The 24,451-nt window shown below is 49.7% G+C and overlaps 2 protein-coding genes across 3 annotated transcripts in view; one reads left to right on the top strand and one right to left on the bottom strand.

The window, feature by feature from the left end:
- The first annotated feature begins 440 nt into the window (after nt 1-440).
- Nucleotides 441-17,183, top strand: LOC117653295 (probable phospholipid-transporting ATPase IM). 2 transcript variants are annotated; one of them, XM_034398894.1, is made up of 22 exons: nt 441-579; nt 6,484-6,542; nt 6,629-6,841; nt 6,935-7,140; nt 7,226-7,381; nt 7,461-7,635; nt 7,728-7,939; nt 8,046-8,208; nt 8,294-8,377; nt 8,466-8,628; nt 8,716-8,825; nt 8,901-9,092; nt 9,177-9,348; nt 9,423-9,527; nt 9,607-9,937; nt 12,641-12,780; nt 12,861-12,989; nt 13,079-13,302; nt 13,390-13,615; nt 13,702-13,805; nt 13,889-14,020; nt 14,111-17,183. In XM_034398894.1, the coding sequence occupies exons 1-22, from the start codon at nt 483-485 to the stop codon at nt 14,549-14,551; spliced, it is 3,834 nt and encodes a 1,277-aa protein (XP_034254785.1). In that variant the 5' UTR covers nt 441-482; the 3' UTR covers nt 14,552-17,183. The 2 variants fall into 2 exon arrangements, with proteins under 2 accessions (XP_034254785.1, XP_034254776.1); XM_034398885.1 differs by having other exon boundaries at nt 8,294-8,395.
- LOC117653312 overlaps nt 17,173-24,451 on the bottom strand; it is a 22,515-nt gene continuing 15,236 nt past the window's right edge. Inside the window, exons 3-5 of the mRNA XM_034398919.1 lie at nt 20,768-20,853; nt 18,780-18,904; nt 17,173-18,690 (exon numbers count right to left, since the gene is read on the bottom strand). Coding sequence (XP_034254810.1) covers nt 18,475-18,690; nt 18,780-18,904; nt 20,768-20,853 — 427 coding nt within the window. The 3' untranslated portion in view covers nt 17,173-18,474. The remainder of the gene's footprint in view (nt 18,691-18,779; nt 18,905-20,767; nt 20,854-24,451) is intronic.

Genomic DNA, 24,451 nt, shown 5'->3' with positions numbered 1-24,451 from the left:
GACTCTTCGGAATGGCATCGTTCGGCCGGACGCCGGGGCGGCGAATCCTTTGTACGGCCCCCAGCCGCCCCGCCTCCCCCTGCCGCCCCCAGAACGACCTCGAAGCAACACGAGGCGATTCATAATACAGTGGCGGCGGCCACGCTTCCCTTGTGTCAACGACGATGGCGACGACGACCACACTCGCGAGGGAGCCGGCTTCGGACTGTCATCACTCTGGACACGCAGTTCGCGACCGGCCGGGCCGACCGCCCTCGCGAAGGCCGCCGCGCCGCCGCCACACCTCTGGCGTCTAGTGTACACTGTGGCCCGCCCCGTGTCTCACCTTGTTTGTGTTGTGTTGCAGGTGGAGTGAGGCGGTGCGCTGGCCGACACATGGCCCGCCCCCTTAGGACAGCCCCCGCCCCCACCCAGCGCGCCGCCCCCGGCCGCCCCGTCCCTTGCGCCGGCCAGCCTGTGCGCCCGCCGGGCCCGCCGCCGCCATGGGCAAGCAGGGCAAGCAGGGCAAGCAGGGCAAGCAAGTCGTGGAGGCCGTCAAGCCCACGCGCAGCCGCATGCCCAGCCTCGTGGGCCCCAGAGGTGAGTGAACAGTGTGCCTGCTGGGTGCAGTCCACTGCTGCAGGCTGCAGAATTGCTTTGCAGCTCGCAGCGCCAGTCCCCAGAGCGCCGTGCGGGGTAGGCAACCCGAGCGCACGCCTGTCTTGCGGGTCCGTCCCCCTTTTCCTTGTCATCTCTGCCATCACAGTAAATGATTTCAGCTTCTTCAAAATATTGTAAATTGTTTCCTCTCGGTTCCTCTCTTTTGCTCGCGCTTTTGCCCTTCCTCATCCATTCTCAGCTCTGTTCGGCGGGGCTGCACGCTAGCGGTCAACTGCTATCATTGTGGTCAACCGTCCGCCGGATAATGGGTGTGCTCTTGCACCCGGGAAGCTCTCATGGGCCTGCATTCTGTATGTGACGCCGCGATTTCCTCATACTTATTGATTTCCCTTCCCGCCTTTGCTTTCTCGTCCCCACACCGGCCGAGCTTTGGCTGCGTCGCGAGGTCGCTGCGCTGTACAGTTCGTCGCGCGCAATGTACACAGTGCACTGTACATAGCCCCGTAGTGAAGATGTCCGGCGGGGCCAGGCCTTCTAGGTCCTTTGAACCCCAGTCGGTTTGGCCCGTTCGGGCCTTCGGGCCACCCCGCTGTGTGTTTTATGACGGTCTTGCAACATTGTCCCGCTCTCCCCGCTCTCCCCCCGGCTTGTCTGCTTTGGGCTCTCCAGCGCCGCCCCTTGTTTGTATTCTCCGTCCTCCTCGCTCTCGCTGCGCCGCCCGCCTCATTCCCTCTTCTCCGTCTCTGTCGTTCGTGGAAATGGTCGCGGCCGTCGTCACGTCGCCGTGGGGCGGAAACGCGCGCAACTCGGCGGGAAAACAGTGCGGCTTGCACCGTGGAGGCACGCGCGAGGCTGGGGCAGAGAGGGGGGGGGGGAGAGAGAGACCGCACCCCGACGGTGGCCGTGTCTAGTCATGTTAACCACCTTCCGGCTGCGGGGCGCCATGGCGCGCCACCCTCCAGCAGGCTGCTTCCGGGCAGTATGCTTTCGTCTCCCCGTCTCTCTCGCACTCACGGTGCGTTCCGCAAGTGTGCGAGAGAGACGGCGAGAGAGAGCGCCCCCGTCCGCCGCGGTTCCATGTTCCATTTCCGTAATAACGAGTCGCGGCGCCCCAACCGAATTTTGAGGAATGGACTTGTGATCCATTCTTCATTGGCCGCGCCACCGCGCCGCCGTGCCGCACCAGGCCATTGGTGCAATCACAACTGTATTCATTTGTCTTGGCTGTCACTGCCCCAGGGGAAAGGGGGTGGGGGAGGGCACCCTCGATTGAAAGGGCGTCCGTCAAACACAGGCTGTTGTTGCCTCGGGGCGTGGTTGCCTTTTCGGTGACTTTTGGGTGTCGTCCCTTTTTAGACTTGCCTTTTTTCTGGACTTTCCTTTGCTACTTTGTTTTTATTTTGGACTTCCCTCTGCTGCTTTGTTTTCGTTTTGTACTTCCCTTTGCTGCTCTGTTTTCGTCTTGGACTTACCTTCGCTACTTTGTTTTTGTTTTCGTTTTAGACTTTCCTTTGCTCCTTTCATTTTCACCCCAGACTTGCCATTGCGACTTAGTCGTTTCGTTTCGAGCTTGGACGCCTTGTCCCTTTGCTCCGTGCGTTGTGTGTCGATGCTGTACCCCCTAATTAGGTATCGGGCAATTGATTAAGGCGCCACCCCCGCGACCTCGTGACCTCGGGGCGAAGCTACAGAGAGGCGGCCGGACGACGAGTTCCAGCTCCAGCGGGGCCGTTCCGAACTCTCTCGCACCCCTGCCACCCCATGAGTGCGAGGTGCGAGAGAGAGACGCAGTCCGGAATGGGCCCACAGTGCAGGCACCGAACATGATGCCGGCGCCTCGGCCACTCGGCCGGCAGCGCTACGCCCGGCTACGCCGCGGCGCCCTGGGCGCGGAGTCTGGCCGGACGGGCTGGGCGCCACCCGGCTGTGCCGTGCTGTGCCGCTGCGCTCGGCACCGCGCTGCGCTTGGCGTCGCGACGCTCGGCCCGTGGCGCCGCCTGGCGTCAGACACCCGAACCCGGTGGCTGCTGGATCGAGTGGCGCGGCTCGCCAGGGCGCGGTGTGGCGCGTCGCGGCAAGGGGTTGGGCGGCGGGCGCAGGCGGGCGCCGCGGCGAGGGCGCAGCAGCAGACGACAGTGTGAGGACGGGAGCACTGGGGCTCAGGGGTCACTGAGGCGCTCAGTCGGACCTAACCGCGACGCGGCACGGCGCGCACGTACGGCGCGACACGGTACGTCGGGACGCCCAGCTGTGCTGCTGCGCGGCACAGCCAGGGCACAGCGCGGTGTCAAAGTGTCAGGTGTGCCTCGGGCTGCGGCGTGCACCTTTGGCAGCGGCGCGGCGTGCGTCGTGGCCGAGGCCGTGGCGGTGCTCGGACAGTGTGGGTGGCGCGGTGCGTGCAGTCACTGATATTGACCCAGTTAGGATGGACGTCGTGGCCTGCGGCCTGCCCGCGTCCTGGAGAGGCGCGGACGAGGTGCGCCGCGTGGCGCTGGAGGCGGAAATTTACTAGTTAGGGTCCTTGTTGACGGGGAGGTGCTTGGGTACCGCCCGCGCCGTGGTGCCATGGCTACCCGGCTGGGCGCCGTGCCTCCCCCACCCCAGCCCTCCCGCCCCTTCCCCCGGTACAAAAGTATTGATTGTGTGTGAGTGTGCGCGAACTCTGCTCCGCTCCGCGCGCTGCTCCGCGCGCTGCTTCGAGCTGAGCGGGGGCGAGCCGCCGAGCCCAGCCGAGCCAGGCCATCGGGGGCCGCGCCGAGCCGTGACGAGCGTGACCAGGTGCTTCTGCTGCAGCCTAGCAGCCGCCATGCCTGGCTGCCCAGCCCATCTTTTTTCGCGGCCTCGAAAAGCACAGTGACCCAATTCGTGTCCTCGTCAAAATGGGCGACGGGCTGGCCCTGGAGGTTATCGGTTGGCTAGCCCCACGGCTGGCCGTCCCCAAGGCTAGCACTAGCCGCCCCGCCCAGCCTGGTGGCCCAGCCTAGCCCGCCCGGAGCATTGGTACGTGTCGGTACCAGCCAGCGCGTGGCCCCCAGGCCGCCCCAGGCCGCCCCAGGCCGCCCCAGGCCGCCCCAGGCCCCGGGCGTCAAGGCCCGGTGCTGCCCCTCCAGTGGACACTCCCAGGAACCTGCAAGGCATGGCCTGCTTCGCTTGCTGCGGGTCGATGTCGCGTCGTGGCACGCCTCAAGTGGTGACGCCCAAATTCATGTCATGTCGCTCTTCGACCCTTTTTTCGCGGCCTCGAAAGCACAGTCCCTTCCCCGTCAACCCTGCTGGCATTTTGCAGGGGGGCCCCCCAACTGCACTCCGCCCCGCCCAGCCTGGTGGCCACCTCCCCGGAGCAGGGACGTGCGGTCCAGCCGGCGGGGCCCCCAGCCCCCCACCGACCCGGCGTCAAGGCCCCGGACGCAACCGGTCTGCCCTAGTGGAGACTCCCCGGAACCTGAAAGGCATGGCCGCTTCGCTTGCTTCATGTCGCCCACGCCAAAGTGGTAGCCCTTCATGTCTTCGCTCCGACTCTTCACGACGCGGAAGCCTCTCTCCCCGTCCCCTTCTCACAGGGTGCCCGAGCTCTCCACCCCATCCCCATGAGCGTGCCGCGACCCTGCCGGGCCTGCCTTCGTTCCGCCGAACGCCCAGAGCGCGAGCCCCGCGGGCTGCACATGGTTTTGGGCCTTTGCCTGCGGATGCTTTCGACTCTTGGCATTAATTTGGGGCAGAGGGCAGAGAGCCGAGCCTGTGCCGGGTTCTGCACTGTCCCGTAGATAGTCTCGGCCGGATCCCTCTAGTGTTCTGGCAAATAAGTCCCGGACCCATCGTTACAATAGACCAGTGCGGCGGCTGGCCCGGCTGGCTCAGGCCGCTGGACGAGGCTGGACCCGACCAGACAGAACAGACGCGGCGCGTCGAGGCAAGGCTGGCAAGGCTGGCAAGGCTGGCTAGGCTGCTGGGAGTAATTCAGTAAATGGGCGCGAGGGGAGGCCGGACCGCCAGGCCGCCTGTCTGAGTCCATTGAGGAAGTGGGTGGACCCGCCGCACCGCGCCGCACCACGCCGTCCTGGCCGCGCCGCCGCGACGGTCACTTTGACGACGCGCACGCCGTGCCGCACCGCGCCGCACCGCACCGCGCTCACCGTTGGCGATAGTTGTGTGCACAGGGAGTGCACGGAGGCGACAGCCACTGACGGCGACATGGGCAGGTGATCTCCCGCGGGGCTAGCTCTAAGCCCCGCTATGACTCGGCCAACATGGCGGCCCCGCTGTGCGTCATGGAGGCCATGGACGAGGAAGACGCAGACGGCGTGGAGCTGGACGATCTGCAGTTTCGCCGCCATCAACGCCACCACCACCACCACCATCACGGCGTAGAGCGCGCCTCGGGCAGCGGAGGCCAGCACTTCCAGCAGGACGACGATGACGAGGATGAGGAGGATGATGACGAGGACGACGATGACGAGGACGAGGGCCGCGCGGGGTTCCACCGCAAGCGCAAGAGGCGGCGACGGCGCAAGTCTGTGCCGCTGTGCCCCGCCGCGTCGGCCGCCCTGGACCAGTCTCCGCACGCGCACCTCCGCCACGGCCTGCACGTGCATGGCCAGGCGCCGCGGCGGCCGCACGGGCTGCGCGAGTCGCTGCTCACCGTGCTGGGCAAGCTGGTGGTGTGGCGGCACGGCGGCGCCACCCAGTACCGCCAGACGCTCGGCGTCACGCCGGGGTACGCGCCGCCCGATTACCTCCGCGGATTCATCCCCATTGGTGAGCCTAGCCTCCCCGCCGAGCACGCCGGGCCTCGGCCTCGGCCTCCCGCCGCAGGCTCACCGCAGCCACGTTGCGTTGCGTTTGCTGTAGCCCAGTACAAAGTGTAGGACCCGGAGCGACGCGTCAGACCCTGCCACCTGAGGGGCTGACTTGCTCAGACGTAGCTTTCTGTTTTAATGATTTGAGAAATTGTATACGTTGTCGGAGCTCTGCGAGCTCCACTAGTTTGTGGCCTCCGTAAGGGCTTCTGCAGCAGCATGAATTATTCAACCCTTTCCTTTTGCCGCCCCTCTCTGTACGACCACTCCACTCCTCTCCTTCCCACTCTGCGCCGGCCTGGCAATCCTGTTTCCTACTCTCTCGCACCGTCTCTCAGTCTTTCACGTATTTTCTTTTCGTACCTTTGTAGTGCTCGTTCCTAGACCCTAGATGCGTGCCATGGTTGCCCGTTGTCGGGGTGCCGTCTGTCCCTCCGTTTGCCCCTCCGACCGCCGTGCCTCGGTGGCCTGGTGGCGAGCCTGCTGGCGAGCCTGCTGGCGAGCCTAGTGGCGTAGATTGAATGCGTGTGTGCTTGTGGGCCGCCTTGTGGGCCGCCTTGTCGGCCGCCTTGTCGGCCGCCTTGTCGGCCGCCTTGTCGGCCGCCAGCGCCAGGATGGTTGGATGATGGACTTCCCTTCCTGAGCAGCGCGGCGCAGTAACGCTGGACTGTTGAAGCAGAGTGGGGCGGAATGACTTTGCGACCCGGATGGGGGAGGGGAGGGGAGGGGAGGTTCGAGATTCGAATAATGTGTGGGGCTTCATCAGATGACGTCCCCATTCCACCTCCCTTCACTTCGTATGGGCTCCGAGCCTCTGGGCAATCCTCATGCGCGTCCCTAAAACAACTGTTGCTATTCTTGGCATGTTTAGCTCAAGTAGACTAGGACTTGCTGCACGGAATTCTGTAGTTGATTGGCTGTATCTCTAAAGACTGTTGTCACAACCGTAACAGAGTTTTGTAAATGTGTATCTTAGTGTTACTGGTAACTCGGCCGAGGAAAGTGCAGCCAAGGCAGCACACGAAAGTGACATGCAGGACGTCATAGAATAGTGCTTTAACTCCTGTCTTTTCCCTTTTGTTTTCAGAAACAGAACGGAGAATCAGAGCCAATGATGGGGAATATAATACACAATTCAACTATGCAGTGAGTATTCTATCTCAAGAAAATGTCAATCAGTTTCTTTATTTTGACTTATTTTACATTTTTGTGTCTTGTCTCTTCATTTCCAGAACAACTACATTAAGACATCAAAGTACACAGTTCTGACATTCCTTCCCCTTAATCTCTTTGAGCAATTCCAGCGGCTTGCAAATTTCTATTTTCTTTGCTTGCTAGTCCTGCAAATGATCCCTGTCATATCCTCCCTCACCCCTATCACCACAGGTATACCACTTATTGGTGTGCTCGCCCTTACTGCCATTAAGGATGCCTATGATGACTATGTGAGTTCCATGTTAGTTGTATTTTAATTTGCTGTGTTTACCCAGCCTTGCATAAATACCAATTTTGTGTTTTCATTTTAATTCCACCAACAGCAAAGACATTCTAGTGATCGGCAAGTCAACCAACGCAGGTCAAAAGTTGTACGGAATGGAAAATTAGTAGAAGAGCGATGGGCTCAAGTCCAAGTAGGGGACATCATCCGAATGGAAAATGACCAGTTTGTTGCTGCAGATGTTCTCCTTCTTTCTACTAGTGAGCCCAATGGTCTTTGTTACATTGAGACTGCGGAACTTGATGGGTAAGTGCTTGGATGGAGGCATTACACATCTTGATTAGTGTCACAAATTTGACTATTTTTCATTATAATTTATCTATTGTTTTAGGGAGACCAATTTGAAGTGCCGTCAGTGCCTTGTTGAAACTGCAGAAATGGGTCAGAATGATGGTCTTATAGGAGCTTTCAATGGTGAAATAGTTTGTGAAACACCAAACAATCTACTTAATAAATTTGATGGCACTTTAGTTTGGAGAGGAAAAAGGTAGGAAATATTTAATTTCCACACATCTATTTCAAAACTGCTCCCTTTCATCTGTCTGATTTTCATTTAAAACTTTCAGGTATCCCCTTGACAATGATAAAGTGGTTCTTAGGGGCTGTGTGCTGCGTAACACTCAGTGGTGCTATGGTGTTGTTATCTTTGCTGGCAAAGATACCAAACTAATGCAAAACTCTGGGAAGACCAAGTTTAAGCGCACCAGCATTGATAGATTACTAAACTTTATCATTATAGGAGTAAGTCATAGTGTTTCTTTTAGTACCCTTTGAAAAGTTTAATTTTCGTAAAAAAATATCTCTCTATCACATTTTTACCATTTGTGTTGCAGATAGTTTTCTTTCTCCTATCGGTATGTCTGTTCTGTATGATTGCGTGTGGAATCTGGGAAACTATCACTGGCCAGTTCTTCCAGATCTACCTTCCATGGGATACCTTGGTCCCAAGTGAGAAAATCAGTGGTGCCACAGTGATTGCCCTCCTTGTCTTTTTTTCTTATGCTATTGTTCTTAACACAGTCGTCCCTATATCATTATATGTCAGGTACTGTTTCTCTTTTAAACTTTTATCTTGCAATGAGCTGTCATTGACACATACAGTTGAATGGCTTTTAAAAATTGTGCACTGATCTTTTATTTATTTTTTTCAGTGTTGAGGTCATAAGATTTGTGCAGAGTTTTTTAATAAATTGGGATGAAAAGATGTATGATGAAAACTCTGGAACTGGCGCTAAAGCAAGAACAACAACATTAAATGAAGAGCTTGGACAGATAGAATACATATTTTCAGATAAAACAGGAACTCTCACTCAGGTATTTTAAATTGGGTGTGTGGTTTATTTTCACTTGTTACAGTTTTAAAATTGTTTGTTGACACTGTTTTTATTTCCATGTTAAGAATATAATGACATTTAACAAATGTTCCATTGGAGGAATTTGTTATGGAGATGTTATAGATGAAAAGACTGGTGAAGTATTGGAGGTCTCTGAAGTTAGCAAGGTACTCTAATGTTTCTTTGTTCTATTTGTTAATTTATTCGCTCACTTACAATTTTTGGCCTGTTTTGTAGAGCTCTGCGCCCCTAGATTTTTCATTCAATCCAGATTATGAACCAGAGTTCAAATTTTATGACGGCTCTCTAGTACAAGCTGTAAGAAATAACGACCAAGATGTACATGCCTTCTTTAGTCTACTAGCATTATGTCATACTGTGATGGCTGAGGACCGTAGTGGTAAGCTAATAACATTTAACAATTTACCAGGTTGCTTACTTTCAATCTAGGAAATAAATTCACAACTTTTCATTCGTCCTTTATCAGGTAACCTTGAATATCAAGCTCAATCCCCAGATGAGGCAGCTCTAGTTTCAGCTGCACGAAATTTTGGATTTGTGTTCAAAGAGCGCTCTCCAAACAGCATAACTGTTGATGTTTGTATCCCAAAACTTATGTTGTTCTTCCTTAAAAGCAAAGCACTATTGTAACTTGTAATATTGTCTTTACAGGTTATGGGAAGTAGAGAAGTTTATGAATTGCTGTGTATTCTTGATTTTAATAATGTGAGGAAGCGTATGTCTGTGATCCTACGGAAAGACGGCCGTCTAAGGTTGTATTGCAAAGGTGCTGATAATGTGATTTATGAGAGACTACAGCCTGGGATGGATGGAATAAAATCAAAAACTCAAGAACATTTAAATGTGAGTTCTATAACATTGCACCCACAATGCTTTTAAAACTCTTACTTCAAGAAAATAAATTATAACAATGTATTTTTCATACAGAAATTTGCTGGGGAAGGATTACGCACATTATGTCTTGCAATTAGAGACCTCGATGAAGTCTTTTTTGCCAATTGGAAACAGCGCCATCAAGAAGCAGCTCTTTCAATGGAGAATAGGGATGAAAAACTTGATTCAATTTATGAGGAAATCGAAAGAGACATGACTTTAGTTGGTAAGATTCTTCGGCAACAGAACTAAACTCATTGAAATCCGTATCTTTAATTTGAATTTTTTAAATATTAACAGGTGTGACTGCTATAGAAGACAAACTTCAAGATGGAGTTCCTCAGACTATTTCAAATCTTGGAATGGCTGGAATAAAAATATGGGTGTTAACGGGCGACAAGCAAGGTACCTATAAACTCCTTTATGAATATATCAAAAGGCCAACCTTACATATTTAAAACTTTGTCTTATTTTTTAATTACAGAAACTGCTATTAATATTGGATACTCATGTCAGCTGTTGACTGATGAAATGGCTGACATTTTTATTGTTGATGGTCATTCATATGATGATGTTGAAGAGCAACTCACAGCTTATAAAGACGCTTTGCGCAACCAAATGGGAAACTCGCATAGCAATAGCTCCACTAGCCCACAATGTAATAACCATAGGGTTGTGGAAACGACTGATTCTTACAACCCTCCGACTGAAGTTGCATATAGATCACAACCATCATCAGACCATGCGAGGAATAATGTAACAGGAACCACCAACACGGCTGTCAGCATTGTGACTTTCAGGTGGGACCGAAACAGGTAGAGTGGGCCAACGAAGTGACAGAGGCAGAAGGAGTTTCCTCAATAAGTTCTATGGTAGTACGCCACCACCCCGGCTCTGCTCGGCTCGGCTCAGCTCGAGTAGATTTGCTTTAGGTGACAGTATAGCTTGAGTGGTGCTCTGAATGCTAATTAACTTAAGTTTGACAAAACAGGGAAAATGTGGGAATATTTTGTAAGGGCGGCATAGGAATTTGAAGAAAATTAAATGAATGTAATTGCGCAAGCTTTCTCTCTGTAAGTTTTTGGTAGATGGGTTGAATCTCATGGCTGTATTAGCTGCGCTGAGACTTTAACGATATTAAATGTAAAGAACCATCATTGAATGCATCTCTGTTTGGCTTGAGGCTTTAACTGAGTATAGTTGAAGCTCTTCCCTGTATTGTTTGCAAATTTGCTCCCATAATAACAATTTTTAAAAAACTTTTTTTTAAGAATGATTATTTATTGTGCATGTCTCCCATTTGAGCATGTTGCACTTCTTCCATAGTAATTGAACCTTTCGAATGAATCTCAATTAAGAAACTATTTGAGAAAAAATGTACAACTTTTTAAATGGTTTACATTTTTGTGAACGCTATTCAACTGAGCGTGAACTGCCAAAGTTGTCCCAAAATATCGACAGGTACTGAAACAAAGCTTGCTTATGCCTCAGAGGTCTATGTGTTGTATAAATTATATGCTAATCATTAGCTCATTTGGTGAAGGATGGCTGGAAAATAGTGATGCTGATTGAAAGCAGCTAAGTTTTATTTATTGTTTGAAGTGGGTATTTGTGTGCCTTATGTGTTTAAAGCTTGAAGCAGCATGCCCACAGTGCTCATGAATATCATATGCTGCGCCTAAAACTTATCTTATCCAATCACTAATTTTTCTTTTGTTTATTACGAAATAGTTTTGTTTGAATCCCTTAGTCAATTAAGTCTTAACTGTTCTTACTTTATCTGAGAACAGACAAACGTTTTTATGTCCCATAACACATAATCTTCTCTTGGCTAGGTGCATTGAGGATATTTGGAAGCTTTATTCTTATAATTTTCATGTCTCTTGTAGATAGCCTTGTATGTGTTACAAATAGACAGGGAATTTTTTATCTTTTTCAGTCATTCTCTTGGGTGGGTACCATTTTTCAGCTTCATTGCACCACTTTCTGTAGTAAAAGGAATTTTGTACTTGGGGAATGTCACCAACCAAAATTTGCACATGGTGGTGTGGAAAGAAATTTTGCTGTTTTTAATGTGGTTCGGATGTTTGCAGTGTTGTGGTAGAGTGACCTCTGGCCTTGATTTTGCCATGATAGGGTCAGACAATTCTTTTCACCCATATTGTTCCGAATTTGATAGAATTTACTTAATATCATCAGAAAATTGATGGTGTCATGTATTGTTTTACTTAGGAGGCCAGGATGCTGTAAGCAAACGTTCTACCACAGCGAACGCAGTAACTATTTATGTGGGCTTGTGTTGGGAGTAAGACGGCTAATGCATCTCCTTCTCTCTCTGTCCCTTCTTTCCCTCTGTCTGCTTGTGTGTTGTATTTTTAGACCTAGACAATAGAAGTATTCAACTTCATAGATTCACAGACATGAAATCATTCGTCATTACACTGACAAAATCTGTTAATAACAAGCATAGCCTCTTTATTTTACTTATATACAATCACCTCACATTTTTGAAATTATTTTTGTGTGTGTTCATTCACATTTTCATGTACAGTCCATGGCATTTGCTCAAGTAGTGACCCTTATCTAAGTAGACCATCTATCAATATGTGTATGGTTTTCAATACTTTTTTAAAACCTAATACTTATCCAATGGATTGTCATTTAATGTCCTGAGATATTTGTACCTGGGAGGTACAAAGCACTTTTGCACTCACTGAAACACCCATCTGTTTTTCTGTGCTTCATTTCACCCTAGCACTTAAGGTTTCGGTGGAAGGAAAGCACCAAAATTAAATTTTAAGTCTGTGGGAATCACACGCCCAGAATGAGGCAATAAAAGTCCCAACTACTGAAAAATAGTAAAGTTTATTTTTCGTACAGTTTTAATTTTAAATCACGTTCTCTCAGGATCATTGCACATATTTTATGTCTTCGAAATCATTCATCATGGTTAATGAGGTTCATTGAAGTTGACCAGGGATTTGTTGACTGAGTGAGAATAGGATAAAAGCAAGGCAGTTTTTTTTCTCTCTTATGACACCTGATGAGTGTGATACTGTATGCTGTTCAGACCCATTAAAACTTAATGAAAGGAAAAAAAAATGTATGTACTGGTGTTGCTAATTTGATTGCATCATGAGTTTGTTTTGATTTATTTATTTTATAATTTTGAAGTTTGCTCAATTTTTTATGTGTCTTGTGCTAACTCTGCTCTTGTTGCTAAGCTACTGCTAGAATTGCTGCTGCTAATGCCTTTATTGTTCAGGCAACGAGCCCTGGTCATCGCCTATTCTTACAAATGCGACACATTTTCATATAACATTGATAATTGAAACGAATCTTTTAATTTTTGTCATCTCAAACAAAATTAATTTTAGTTAAAAATTTGTTCAATACAGTAGTTTTGTTTGTTATAATGATTACTTTTTTCATGTCTTGAGTAGATTTTAGCTGAATGAAAGTAGTTTCACTTTTATTCTATTTCCTGGAAGTTTAACATTTGTGTTTATGTGGTGCAGTGAATCAGAATATCAACGAGATATAAGTCCAGAAGAACCAGAAGTACCTGCAGGTTTTGCAATAATTATAAATGGACATTCTCTAGTTCATGCATTGCATCCTCAGCTGGAAAAACTTTTCCTTGATGTTTGCACACAATGTGAGTAACTTTTGTAATTTGTTTTACACATATTAGAGTTTGTTTTCCAACACAATAGTAATTTGGTTTCTGTTTCCTAGGTAAATCTGTGATTTGCTGTCGAGTTACTCCTTTGCAAAAAGCAATGGTCGTGGAAATGCTCAAGAAGAGCCGTAAAGCAGTCACATTGGCTATCGGGGACGGAGCCAATGATGTCTCAATGATAAAAGGTATCTTATCATTGTTGGCTGTTGTGTAATGTCTCTTTTTTTTCTCGAAAGAAATTGTTTCTTACATCTTTTTAATATTTGTTTTCCAGCGGCTCATATTGGTGTTGGTATCAGTGGACAGGAAGGAATGCAGGCAGTTCTAGCCTCAGACTACAGTATACCCCAGTTTAGATTCCTTGAAAGATTACTGCTTGTACATGGTCGCTGGTCATACTATCGCATGTGCAAATTTTTGCGGTACTTTTTCTACAAGAATTTTGCATTTACATTGTGCCATTTTTGGTTTGCCTTCTTTTGTGGCTTCAGTGCTCAGGTAATGTTTTAACTTGAAGCAAAGGTAAAATGAATTTAGCTAATCAATGTTTTTATTACTCTCATCACCTTTTTTTTTCTGTTGCAGACTGTCTTTGACCCCATGTTCATTTCAGTTTACAATTTATTTTACACATCACTCCCAGTGCTGGCATTAGGAATGTTTGATCAGGATGTTAATGATCGTAACTCATTAGCATACCCTCAACTGTACACACCAGGCCATAGAAACTTACTTTTTAATAAAAAAGAATTTCTTTTAAGTGCAATCCATGGCTTTTTTACATCATGTGTTTTATTCTTAGTCCCTTTTGGTAAGAAAATTTTCCTATCAGCATTATTATTTTCTGCACTCCACAAGCGTATTTATCTAAGAGAAATGTTATTTTCTATCCTGCAGGAACCTACAAAGATGCAGTTGACTATAATGGATTAGTTCTGTCAGACCATATGTTGTTTGGAAGTGTGGTTGCTACTATACTTGTGATTGTTGTTACAGCTCAGGTTTGTTTTTCTTTTTAACATCTAAAACAATCATACTCTGCCCATCCTCAACGCTTACCTGAGTTGCTGGTTCACTGTTTCAGATTGCATTGGACACTTCGTACTGGACTGTTTTCAACCATGTAATGGTCTGGGGTTCGTTGTTGTGGTACTTCATATTGCAATACTTTTACAACTATGTCATTGGTGGCAGTTATGTGGGTTCTTTAAGCAAGGTAAGAGATGGAAGGAAAAATGTTTACAACTGTGTAACATATTTTCTTTGCTTGTTCATATATTAATTGTACTCCATCTCTTATTTCTAGGCAATGAATGAAGCAAATTTTTGGTTTACTACAGTATTAACTGTCACAATTCTGATGATACCTGTGCTGGCTTGGAGGTTCTACTTTGTTGATGTATTCCCGACACTGTCTGATAGAGTCCGTTTGAAACAACGACTGGCTCAGTTACGATCAAGACAATCCCAAGATGTATTGCGCACTCCATCAGCAAGAAGAACCAGGCGCTCGATACGATCTGGTTATGCGTTTGCTCATCAAGAAGGCTTTGGTCGCCTTATTACATCGGGTAAAATAATGAGAAAACTACCTCGCCCCAATGGTGACTTCTTGTTTCCCATGGCATTTGCCTCCCCAAGCCATGCAGCAAATGCATCAACGAGACAAGCCCACTGCAGCAGCAGCAATGCATCTTCACCTCAGGACAATGGTGCTGCACTAACAGATTCTGGCATCAACTTGTGATGGTGGTGTGAGAGCACGGGAAGCCAGACCGTGCATTACTGTCACCACTTTCGTCTTGTGATATTTTTGTGGCATATGCCACAATTTTAGGTAACGTCTCTTATGAGTGTTGCCATAATAAGTTAAATAATTGACTCTTTTTTAAATATTTTGATGAGTGAGGACTAAATATGTATGTATACATGCGCCTGATCATTAAGATTGCACACCCATAAAAGCATAGGGGTGTTGTGTATCTGAATGTGTTGTGATTTTGCTTATATTTGTATGTCACCAATTCAATGTTACCATTTAAATTGAATAAAGTGCAAAACTAATTGTTTTTAAAGAAATGATTATATACTTTTGTACTGGTGTGACAATGACAAAAATTATCCCTCTTCTTTCGGTATAAAGTCACTTCTTCACCTTAAGTTGGAATGCCTAATTTTTATTTGTTTGTAAATATTCAAATTGTATTGTTCTGTATGATATGCTTTAAAAGAATTTCTTACCAAAGTTGTTTTCTTTGCTTTAAGGGGGCTTGAGTATAAATATTTATTTTTGTTGCAGTCCAGAAAGTATAGTTTATAAAATCCTGTATTTTAAAGGGAAAGATGTCTATTTTGTACATAGAAATAATTGATGGAGCATCTACAAGATGGCATTTAAACCTGTGACTTAATATGTTAGATTGTTAAGGCACATGGGAGTACAATATCGATTTTTATTTCAAGTAGCTTTTAAGAACACAAACATTTTAGATATCAATCAATCTTGCCAATCATTTCAACAAGTTCGTTTTCCTTCCATTGTTGTGTCTACAATGCAAGGAGTATCATCACTCAAGTCTCCTTATGTTTCGTAAAATGGGAACATCTTTTAAAAGATGTAGGCTGATAAAATGTTAATAAATTCTTGTTGAACAGAGTTCTAGTGTGCCTTCTTTCTGAAAAGTTAGAAGTCGTTTAATTATTTCATCAATTCTGGTCTGGTGTGTCTGATTTGCTTTTGTCAGATACGCCACTCTTTTAAAAGTATATCAAACATTATCACTGAGTATTTCTTGTCCAGTAAGTTATTATTTCCTCCTTCACTGGTTACTCCGGGATTACATTCAGTTAGCACATGATTACATTGAAAAAAATTGCTGCTGTAGGTAAATGATTGCACAGTCATTAAAATAGTGATTTATTCTTACATCATAATTTGTCTTTACTGAATGCTCAATCGTCTCAATTTTGAGATAATTTAATCATGGCTTAGTTTGTATGTATTGTTATTTCTCACAAAGCACACATTGTACAACCAAGTGGAAGTGTTTAATTAAAATTTTACTGAACATCAGGTGCTGCCATAAATAATACATGAATAACCTTCCTTTCATTTAATTTCGCCTTCTAAAGCAGCTTTGATTATTGTACTTGTTACTACATATTGCTCAGCTGATGTATTTTACCTTACCAGAAGTGATCAAAATCCTTTTTTAAATTACTTTACCTTATGCAGGGCTTTTGAGTTGTGCGCTGTATCTCATCTTCTTCAACTCATGACTGAAATATTCAAATACATGTAATCGAATTCCAAGTATATTCCTGTTGCTTTTCTCCTTTGGTAGCTCTCTGTGTTCCCTTCAGTACTTGTATGTTAAAACACATGTTTCCCCATCATTTAACCAAACCTGGAAACCTCCATGAATCATTCAATCGTTTTATTTAAATTCACTCATGTGGAAGAAATTTTGCTGCATCTCTCATGAATACAGTGTCTGTCTCATTGTTAATTCCTGTAGTGGATATGTGAAAAAAAGAAACTTCATTTTTAATTCTACATGAGGTGTCTATTGACATAATTAAGATGACGTCCTTTTATTCAATATGTGATCAAATCTAGCATTCGGGCCTTTCATCTAAGATAGACCTTAACGCCTATGTAATGAAATTGTATCATTAGTTGTCACGGCAAAACTCGGAATTTCATCGCTGTTGTATGTTGGGACCTTTCCATGTTTCAAGTGAATCACATTTCCTTGTTTTGAAGTAGAAGTCACCAAAAATGAAAACGTGGAGTTCCTTGCCATAATTTTCTTTCTTTGCATTTAAGTTTCAGAACTGAACTTGCTCTGCTTTGGTTTACGTTGTATACTTGATAATTAATTATTGCATCCGTGCCTCTAATTTGTCATTCCTATTGAACATTTTTGTTGTTTAGACACACTTGTGCCACAGCTAATAGCACATTTGAACACTTCCTCTCTGTTCCTGATGTCTGTGATCCAAGCCTTTGGTTCAAAGTTAATTGTTTTACTTTTTTCATTTTTTCACACTTGTTTTTTGCAGTATAAATTGTTATGCAGAAGATTACTTTGCGTGTCTTCAGTGCAACTGTTGTTCAGTAAGAATGGAGAGCTGTTCTGTGTATGTTACTTAGTTGTATTGCGTTCTGTCAGTATTGTTAACATGTTAAATGTACTTAGAGAAGCTTATGGAAGTGTTTTGTTTTTAATTTATGCTTTGTCAGATTTTGTATAAGAGTTAATACAAATTTCTTATGTCTCTATGGAAAGTGTACAGGCTATTAAAACAAATCTTGATATATTTGAATTTTGGCTTTGCCAGTTATTAAGATGTTTTATAAACCAGTTGGAAGTTCATGGGTATTCTATTTATTAAGCAATAATCAATTTACAAAGGAAAAATTTTCACAGTATTTACAGCAGATGGAATATCCATCAAAATAATATTTTCAATTATATACAATAGTCAACAGTTTTCTATGAACACAAATAACGTGAAAACATTCATACTTAGTGTGAAAATATTTTCATACTGCAGCACGCATTCCTACGCTTGCCTAACATCATACATAGTTACAAAACAACAACAAACTCCATTTCCTGTAACTAAATTCATTTATAAGGCCCTATGGCACAATAAAAAACAGAAACAATTTTGTTTCTTGAACAATTAGATTGCAAAATGGGTTGCTCCAGTTGTTTGGAGGCGAAGATACAAAGCCATCTCGACTATAAATAAAATGGCTCAGATAGAACACAAAGACACACTTACAATCATTTTTGATGTCATAATGAGAATGTTTGCCATGGAAAAGAAGCAAAGCTGAAGATCAACAAGTTGACTTGCATTCGTAAAAACAGTGTGGCTTTCTGTTCTATCCAGCATTCAATACATAAAGAGATAAGAGATCTGTTGGTGTGCTTGTACTGAAATAATGGTGAATCACGTTTGATTTCAGACTAGATAGATTCCAGTACATTTTCTTACTAACGAAGTTTGTGCTGATATAGCCTCATAAAATTGGCTTTAAATTCATCTTCATTGTTCCCAGGAAAAGGGCGGAGGAGAGGAAGAAGCAGATCTCACAAAACAGATTTCCTCCTCTCTCTAACTCTATCAAAAAGATACTTTTTCAAACAAAATTCAAAAGCTTTCCAGAAAGTGAGTGGACTGTTTAATAAATGCAAAACGTGGCACTCTGAGCACTGAAACTGTCCCCTCCATCGCACTAACTTAGATCTTTGATATTGGTGTTGAGTTAGCTCTCTGGTGGCAGAATTGTTCCCCTTCACTTACACACCAGTTACAAGTACTTAAGCTCTGAGCTCACCACCAACCCTTTTCTCAAAAAGAATTAAAAAACTAGGACCATATTTTCTATAAGAATATGGCATGTTTTTTTACTTTCTGTTTTTGAGTAAGTTACATCAAAGAGCAATAACCGACTGCTCCGATTTGTATCACAAATATGGTGATTTGTATCACAAATATGGTGATGGCATCACCTCCAAGGTACACCTCCAGAAAATATTTAAAATATTCACGGGGATATGCTATTTCCAGAAAACAGCTTCAGGGGAATTATTAGTGCATCCATGGTGCATGCTCTCACTTTTCAGAGGTTCCAAGAATTGGAACTGGTCAATGTCATACAAGAGTTGATAGTTCATGAGGCGTGGTTGTCACACTACTTAAATCTAATGTTGCAGGAGGCACTCCAGGAATCAAACTTCCATTGCCTGTGTGCTTGGAAATGTCATTCATCCAGTGGGTTGAGTTCAGTTGTTGAGAATGCTGATGGAGATTTTGCCTGTGCTGCTCCTGCTGTTGCCTTCCCATCTGCCGAACAGCGTTAGTCTTTTCCTAAGCAAAAAGGATTTGAAAAAATTAAAATTAATTAACATGACTTGTATTGGCGGTTACCAAAAGCAAAGATTTGAAATGTTAATTACCTTCTGCCAAACAAAGACATTGTGGACCATTGCGCATCCGCAGAAGATGATTCCCACGCCGATGAGGACGCTCGTCACGATGGCTGGGGTTGAGTGGAACTGGATGAATGTGTACAAGATGATACCTGCGAACAAGGAAAACAAAGGTCATTTTTGGGCGAGAGCGTAGGCGTACTGTAAGAGAGGCGGACGTACGACCCCCCCCCCCCCTCTTTCTCCCCATTAAAAAAAACTGGCTACTTTGCCCTTTCGAATCATTTAGTGTAGAGTCCCCGAAATTTCACTCCAACAGGTCTACAAAATGTTAATTATGGGCGAGGAAATGGGGGGGGGATAATGGGTGATTTGGTTGTTAGCACTGCCATGCCGGCTGCTACTGCCGTGTTTTCCAGTTTCCAGAGCGCACGCGCACCCTGTGCTCCTATGTGCTCCCAGGCCCCAGGCCCGTGGAGACTCTCCGACCAAACTCTCGCCCCGCCACTCTCCCTGTAAAGGGGGAGCCATAAATCCCCATCGGCCGTCTTCGACTTCTACCGTCTTCTACCCAGATCCCCGATCGCATTGTCCGGATTGTCCGCGCGGCCATTGGCCAGGCGTTGGCCACGGCGGTCCATAGTCGGCCCATAATGGCGCTAGGGTGGAACACTGGAATTCCACACAACGGACCAAGGCGGAGGGACAGCCTTGGCCTGGGGACCTCTGGCGCCTGTCACCTCGGGCCGACTCCTCGGTTCCCACGGAATCACCACTCACGACACCGACGAAAAAAAAGAGGAAAAACATTTGCATATTAATGTCGGCGGCACTTCTGGGTGGATTAGCTTTGTAGGCTGTAATTCTTGCCCGGGGATTTTGTGCTAGTCTTTATACTTCGGCCGCCGGCTGTTCGCGGGCTAGGCAACCCGGCTGAACCCGGCCGACAGCCGCCGTGCCGTACGACCGTGTTCCGAGTCTGACGGACACCACTCGGTCCAGTACGCACACAGTGACGCGTCAAAACAAACCCAAACGCACCGAGCGCACGGCACGGCACGGGCTGCTGGGTAAACACTTTCCCCTTCGCGCCCCTCCTCTTGTCGGACTGTCGAACTGTCTCCGTCTCTGCCACTTACACTCTGTCCCTGTCAGCCCCTTTGTTGGCCGGTGTGGCGCACGGCGTGGCGCGGGGTCGCTGGCCATCTCGCTGGCCATCACGCTGGCCATCGCCGACACCCCGACACCGCTGGCGCCAGCGCGGCACAGCCCAGCACAGTCAGTACAGTACTGTCTTGGCGGCCGATGTCTGTGCCAGTGTCGCCAGTGTCGCCGTCCGTCTGGGATTGGGCAGGTGGGGGAAGTGGGGGTGGACGGGTGGACAGTGGCGGCGACCTCGTCCGAATACCTCGCAGCCTTTTTCTTTCACTATATAACTCGACTTTTATTTTCTGGTGGCGCGTCCGGCACGCACTGCAATGCACCGCAGGTATGCAGAGGAATGCACCCACCCCTTGCCTTCCCCCTCCCCGCGGGCCGCGGACGCGCTGACGCGCGATGCGGTGCGCCCACTAGGTGCGCCTCGGTGCGCCCACTAGGTGCGCCTCGGTGCGCGCGCCTCCTCCAAGAAGTCTGGCCGCGCGCACCGCGCATTGCAGGGGCTTCGGAAAGGCTAGGGGCGGAAAACCGTGACAAGTATTGGGGCTGCCTTTGAGTGCTTCCTCGACCGTCAAGCAGGCGTTTGAAGCAGCAGCAGCTTTAGCGCGTCTAGCGCGTCCCGCGCCACGTCCCCGTGGGTCTTCCCCGTTTAGAAAACGGCAGCGGCGTGTTTTGCTCGGTTTTGCTGGCCAGCCTCCGCCACTTGCAGGCTGGTTCTGAACACTGCTTTTCGTCCGCTCTGTCTCTCTCGCATCTGTACGTGAGTGCTTGTGAGCGCGAGAGAGACAGAGCCCGCCCAGCTGCCGGCCAGCACACGTGGACCGACACGTGGTGGAACGCGCACCCACTCCACTCACCTGTGAGGAACACGGGGATGGACACGAAGAAGCCCCCGACGGCGCACACCCTCGTGGTGGACGACTTGCGGAGGTACTTGTCCGTCCTGGAATCAGAAAGCAAAAAAGGCGAGCTGGTTAGACGACAGAGACGAAAGAACGTGCGGACGCCGCGGCCAGTTTGAAACAGGAAATTAGGTGAGGCAAGATGAGTGGCCGGACGCAGGACGGGCAGGACGGCAGGACGCAGCGCAGCGCGGCATGTCACGGATGCCCGGCCGGCCCGCCTCGCCCCGCCTCGCCCCGCCTCGCCCCGCCTCGCCCCGCCTCGCCCCGACAATCAGCACAAGACACATTAAAAAAGTAACGCCGGTCACCACGCTGCACATACAGCCGCACAGCCTCGCGAGAAATCCTGCGACAGCGGTCAGAATGAGAAGAAGACGCCCGAGAGGTAGGCAACTTGAGACTACATACCTCCCCAAAATAAAAAGTATGGAGAGTACAACAGGGCAGGTGGCTTGCGGTCGGAATGAAAGAAACCAATGACCGTCTGTCCCACCCAAGTCCCCCTGTCTGCGTGTCAGCGTGTCGAGTTACGCCCCTCTCCTCGCATGACGGCCAGGTTTATGTTTCCTCTCGACAAGTTTTCAAAGTGCAGTCACTCCACCGCCAAATTCAAATTTACCGCCGGAGCTGCGGGGGTAGGTTGGGGGTTGTCCACCGACTCTGAGGGATTCGAAGGGGACGCGGCGTCGAGGACCTGATTCCAACCAGAGGCCTCGTCGCCGTGCCTCTCTCGCTCTCGAGGGGCGTCCCGTAGGGATGCGAGAGAGACAGGCTGGAGTCAGCCTGCAACACGCGAAGCGAAGCGGGCCGCGGCGGCGATGGCGCGGGCCTCGCGGGCCGAAGTGAATTCCTATTCAGAGTGCATCGCGCCCGGCGTGGCGGACCCGACGACCCGAGCCGACCCGACGCAGCAGACTGCAGTTTTGCGTTTTACAGCCCCAGCCGGCCCTGCCCTTCGCCGCCGCGCCCCGCCTCGCCCCGCCTCGCCCCGCCAAGGCGTCCCGCGGCCAAGTAAAGCTGCAGGATAGCCGAAGCCGCTGCCGCCAGCCGGTTAGGTCCAGTCCTCGGCTTCTCGGCTCGGTCTCCCTCCAATGACAGCCTTAGTCCTGTCTTGGCCTGCCTTTGCCTGCAGTCCTTCGACCTCCGCGAGAATGCCGATGTGCTGGCAGGCAGGGAAGCTGAAGCTGGGAGAGAAGGCCTCACCGCGCGACGTGCAAAGGGGGAAGGGGGGGGGGCGCTACTCTCGTGTCATGTGTGCCCGCTCCGTCCCGCTCCGTCCCGCCGGACAAATGGACCCCGGGAAGTAATTAACGAAGCTGAGCTTTATTAGGCCCCGAGGAGTAGGCCAGCCAAGCCAGGCCAGTCCGGTGGCGGTGCAGAGGCTGCGCTGCAGCGCTGCAGTAAGACGCTGACCCCCCCCCCCCGTTTTGCCTCTCTCCACGTCAGGCCCCACGCTGCGTTCCTGGAACGGCAGGATGCATTCGCCGAATTGGAGGCCGCAGGGCCGAAACACACAGGGCCACTGGAGTCACTTCAGTTCCAGGAGAGTGGCGCTGCTGGAGTGCTGGACCGGCCGGACAGACCGGGCTGGCGGGCATGCAGCACTTTGCTGGAATAATGCTGTTTGCTGTCGCCTTTGGAAAATAAAGAGACACGGCCGGTGAGTGGCTGGGCTGGCGGGGCTGGCGGGGCTGGCGGGGCTACGGGCCCTTGCCAGGCTCACACAAATAATACAAGGCGTAACGGAATGCAAATCGCCTGCTCGAGGACGTGCGTGGGCCGGGCCTTGGGCCGGGCTGGCCGGGGTGCGGCTGGGCTGCACTCTGCACTCACAGTGGTGTGACACCGCGCCAGCGGAGCCAGCGGAGCCGCGTGCACAGACACACTAGAAACACAGCCGTGTACGCGAGCAGAATGCTCAATCTAGACCAAAGTATGCTCCACGTTCCCTTATTCCTTGCGTGGAAAATGCAGGCACAGTTCACCAAACGCCATGCTCGTGCTCCATAGGTCTTGCCCATGAGCCATGCATGCCGCTGACTTTCTGGGAGGTTACGCCATCAAGAGCGATATATGACTTTCGGCCCGAAAAGTTTCCCCCTGGGACAATGCAGGTGCGATCGCAGCCTGATGCTAGTTGCAGTCAGTAGCGCCTAGGACGCCCGGCCAGGGCTAAAGCCCTACAGTGCCGTGACTCCGTGACCCGATCGCCGCGCGGGCAAGCCCCGCATGCCCCTCGTCCCAGCGGTTCCAGACCAAGCAAGCAGACCAGGCAGACCACACAGCGGCGCGAGGCTGGCGAGGCAAGCCATCCTTTCACTTTTGTTTCAATAACAAATGCATCGGATGCACGCCTGCTGCTGCAGCCAGAAGGGGGGCCGCTCCGCCCACCCCACCCCACCCCGCCCCGCCCCGCCCCAGCTCGGCCAGCAATCGCGCCGGTCTCAACCGAATCAGAAGACAAACACAACTTATGGCCGGCTGTGCCGCGGCAGTGCCGCGTCCGCCGCGTCGGTCAAAGCTGGTCAAAGCAAAGCAGCCTCCGGCGCGTTGCGTTTCGGGTCCGCGACGTGCCGTTCCCAGGCCTCTCCCTCCCACCCCCAGCATTGTCTTGCCGCCCGACAGTCCGAGCCGAGAGCCGAGAGCACCGAAGGACCGAGATCTTCCCGCCGCCTGGCTCAGGCTGTCTTTGTCACGGCGCAACCGGCCCAGGCTGGCCGCTCGGCTGGCCGTGGACGCCAGCAGTGTCATCCGCTCAGCCTGATCCGCGAGCCCGCCGCCACGCCCTCGCGTCGCGTCCATCCAGAATCCAGACGGGGTACTTGGTGTGGGTGAGGCGGGGCCTAGCGGGGCCCGGCGGCCCTAGGGCGGCCGGACCCAAGCCGAGTGTGGAATCCCTTGGGCCGGGCGCGGTGCGCGGCTCGCCACGGCACGGTCCTTTCCATTTGGTTTCGTTGGTGACGTCTCCTCGCTCGCATCCTCGGCCCCACGTCCGCGTTGTCCGCGTTGTCCGCGTTGTCCCGGCTCCCGGGCGATGAATCGTGCGGGGTCCAGCTGCTGGGGGCGAGCGAGAGCCAAGTCGAGAGCCGAGGCGAGAGCGAGGCCCAGCACCCACCAGGCACAGTGCCAGGCCTGAAACAAGGCCATCTTGCCCTCCTTTTTATGCTTCATTCCCCCTTTAAACGGTCGTCACCCGCGCGGGTGCGAATTAAGTATGCGTGTGACACACCTTGTACATCGGCGCGAGTCCCGCGAGCCTGGTCCAGGCCTGGCCCACCGCCAAGGGGGCGAGGCGTGTCGCGGCCATGCAAAACAACAACAAAAACAACAACGCCGCGGAATATGTTTTTGGGCCGGGCAGCGGACTTCCCTTCCGGTACAGACTCGGGTTGGAATGACGAATCCGGTTGAGAACCCTCGATTTAAAACGCCTACGGAATGAAGAAACTTGGAGGCGGGGAGCGACGCTTGGATTGCTTCTGCTGGTTGATTGAGCGGAAGAAGGGTGGCGCGCTGCGCGCTGGGCGCTGGGCGGGGTCGCGAGGGGAGGGGCCGGAGGGGGCGGAAGTCCGTGCCAGGTGGATGGAAAGGAGTCCGGTATGCGGCGCGTGCCCCCCTTCCCCCAGGCTTCCCCCT

This window comes from Thrips palmi, unplaced genomic scaffold (assembly GCF_012932325.1).
Source record: "Thrips palmi isolate BJ-2018 unplaced genomic scaffold, TpBJ-2018v1 HiC_scaffold_10, whole genome shotgun sequence".
Lineage (NCBI taxonomy): Eukaryota > Metazoa > Arthropoda > Insecta > Thysanoptera > Thripidae > Thrips > Thrips palmi.
The sequence above is the reverse complement of the archived record's forward strand: the minus strand, read 5'-3'. Positions and strand labels throughout refer to the sequence as shown.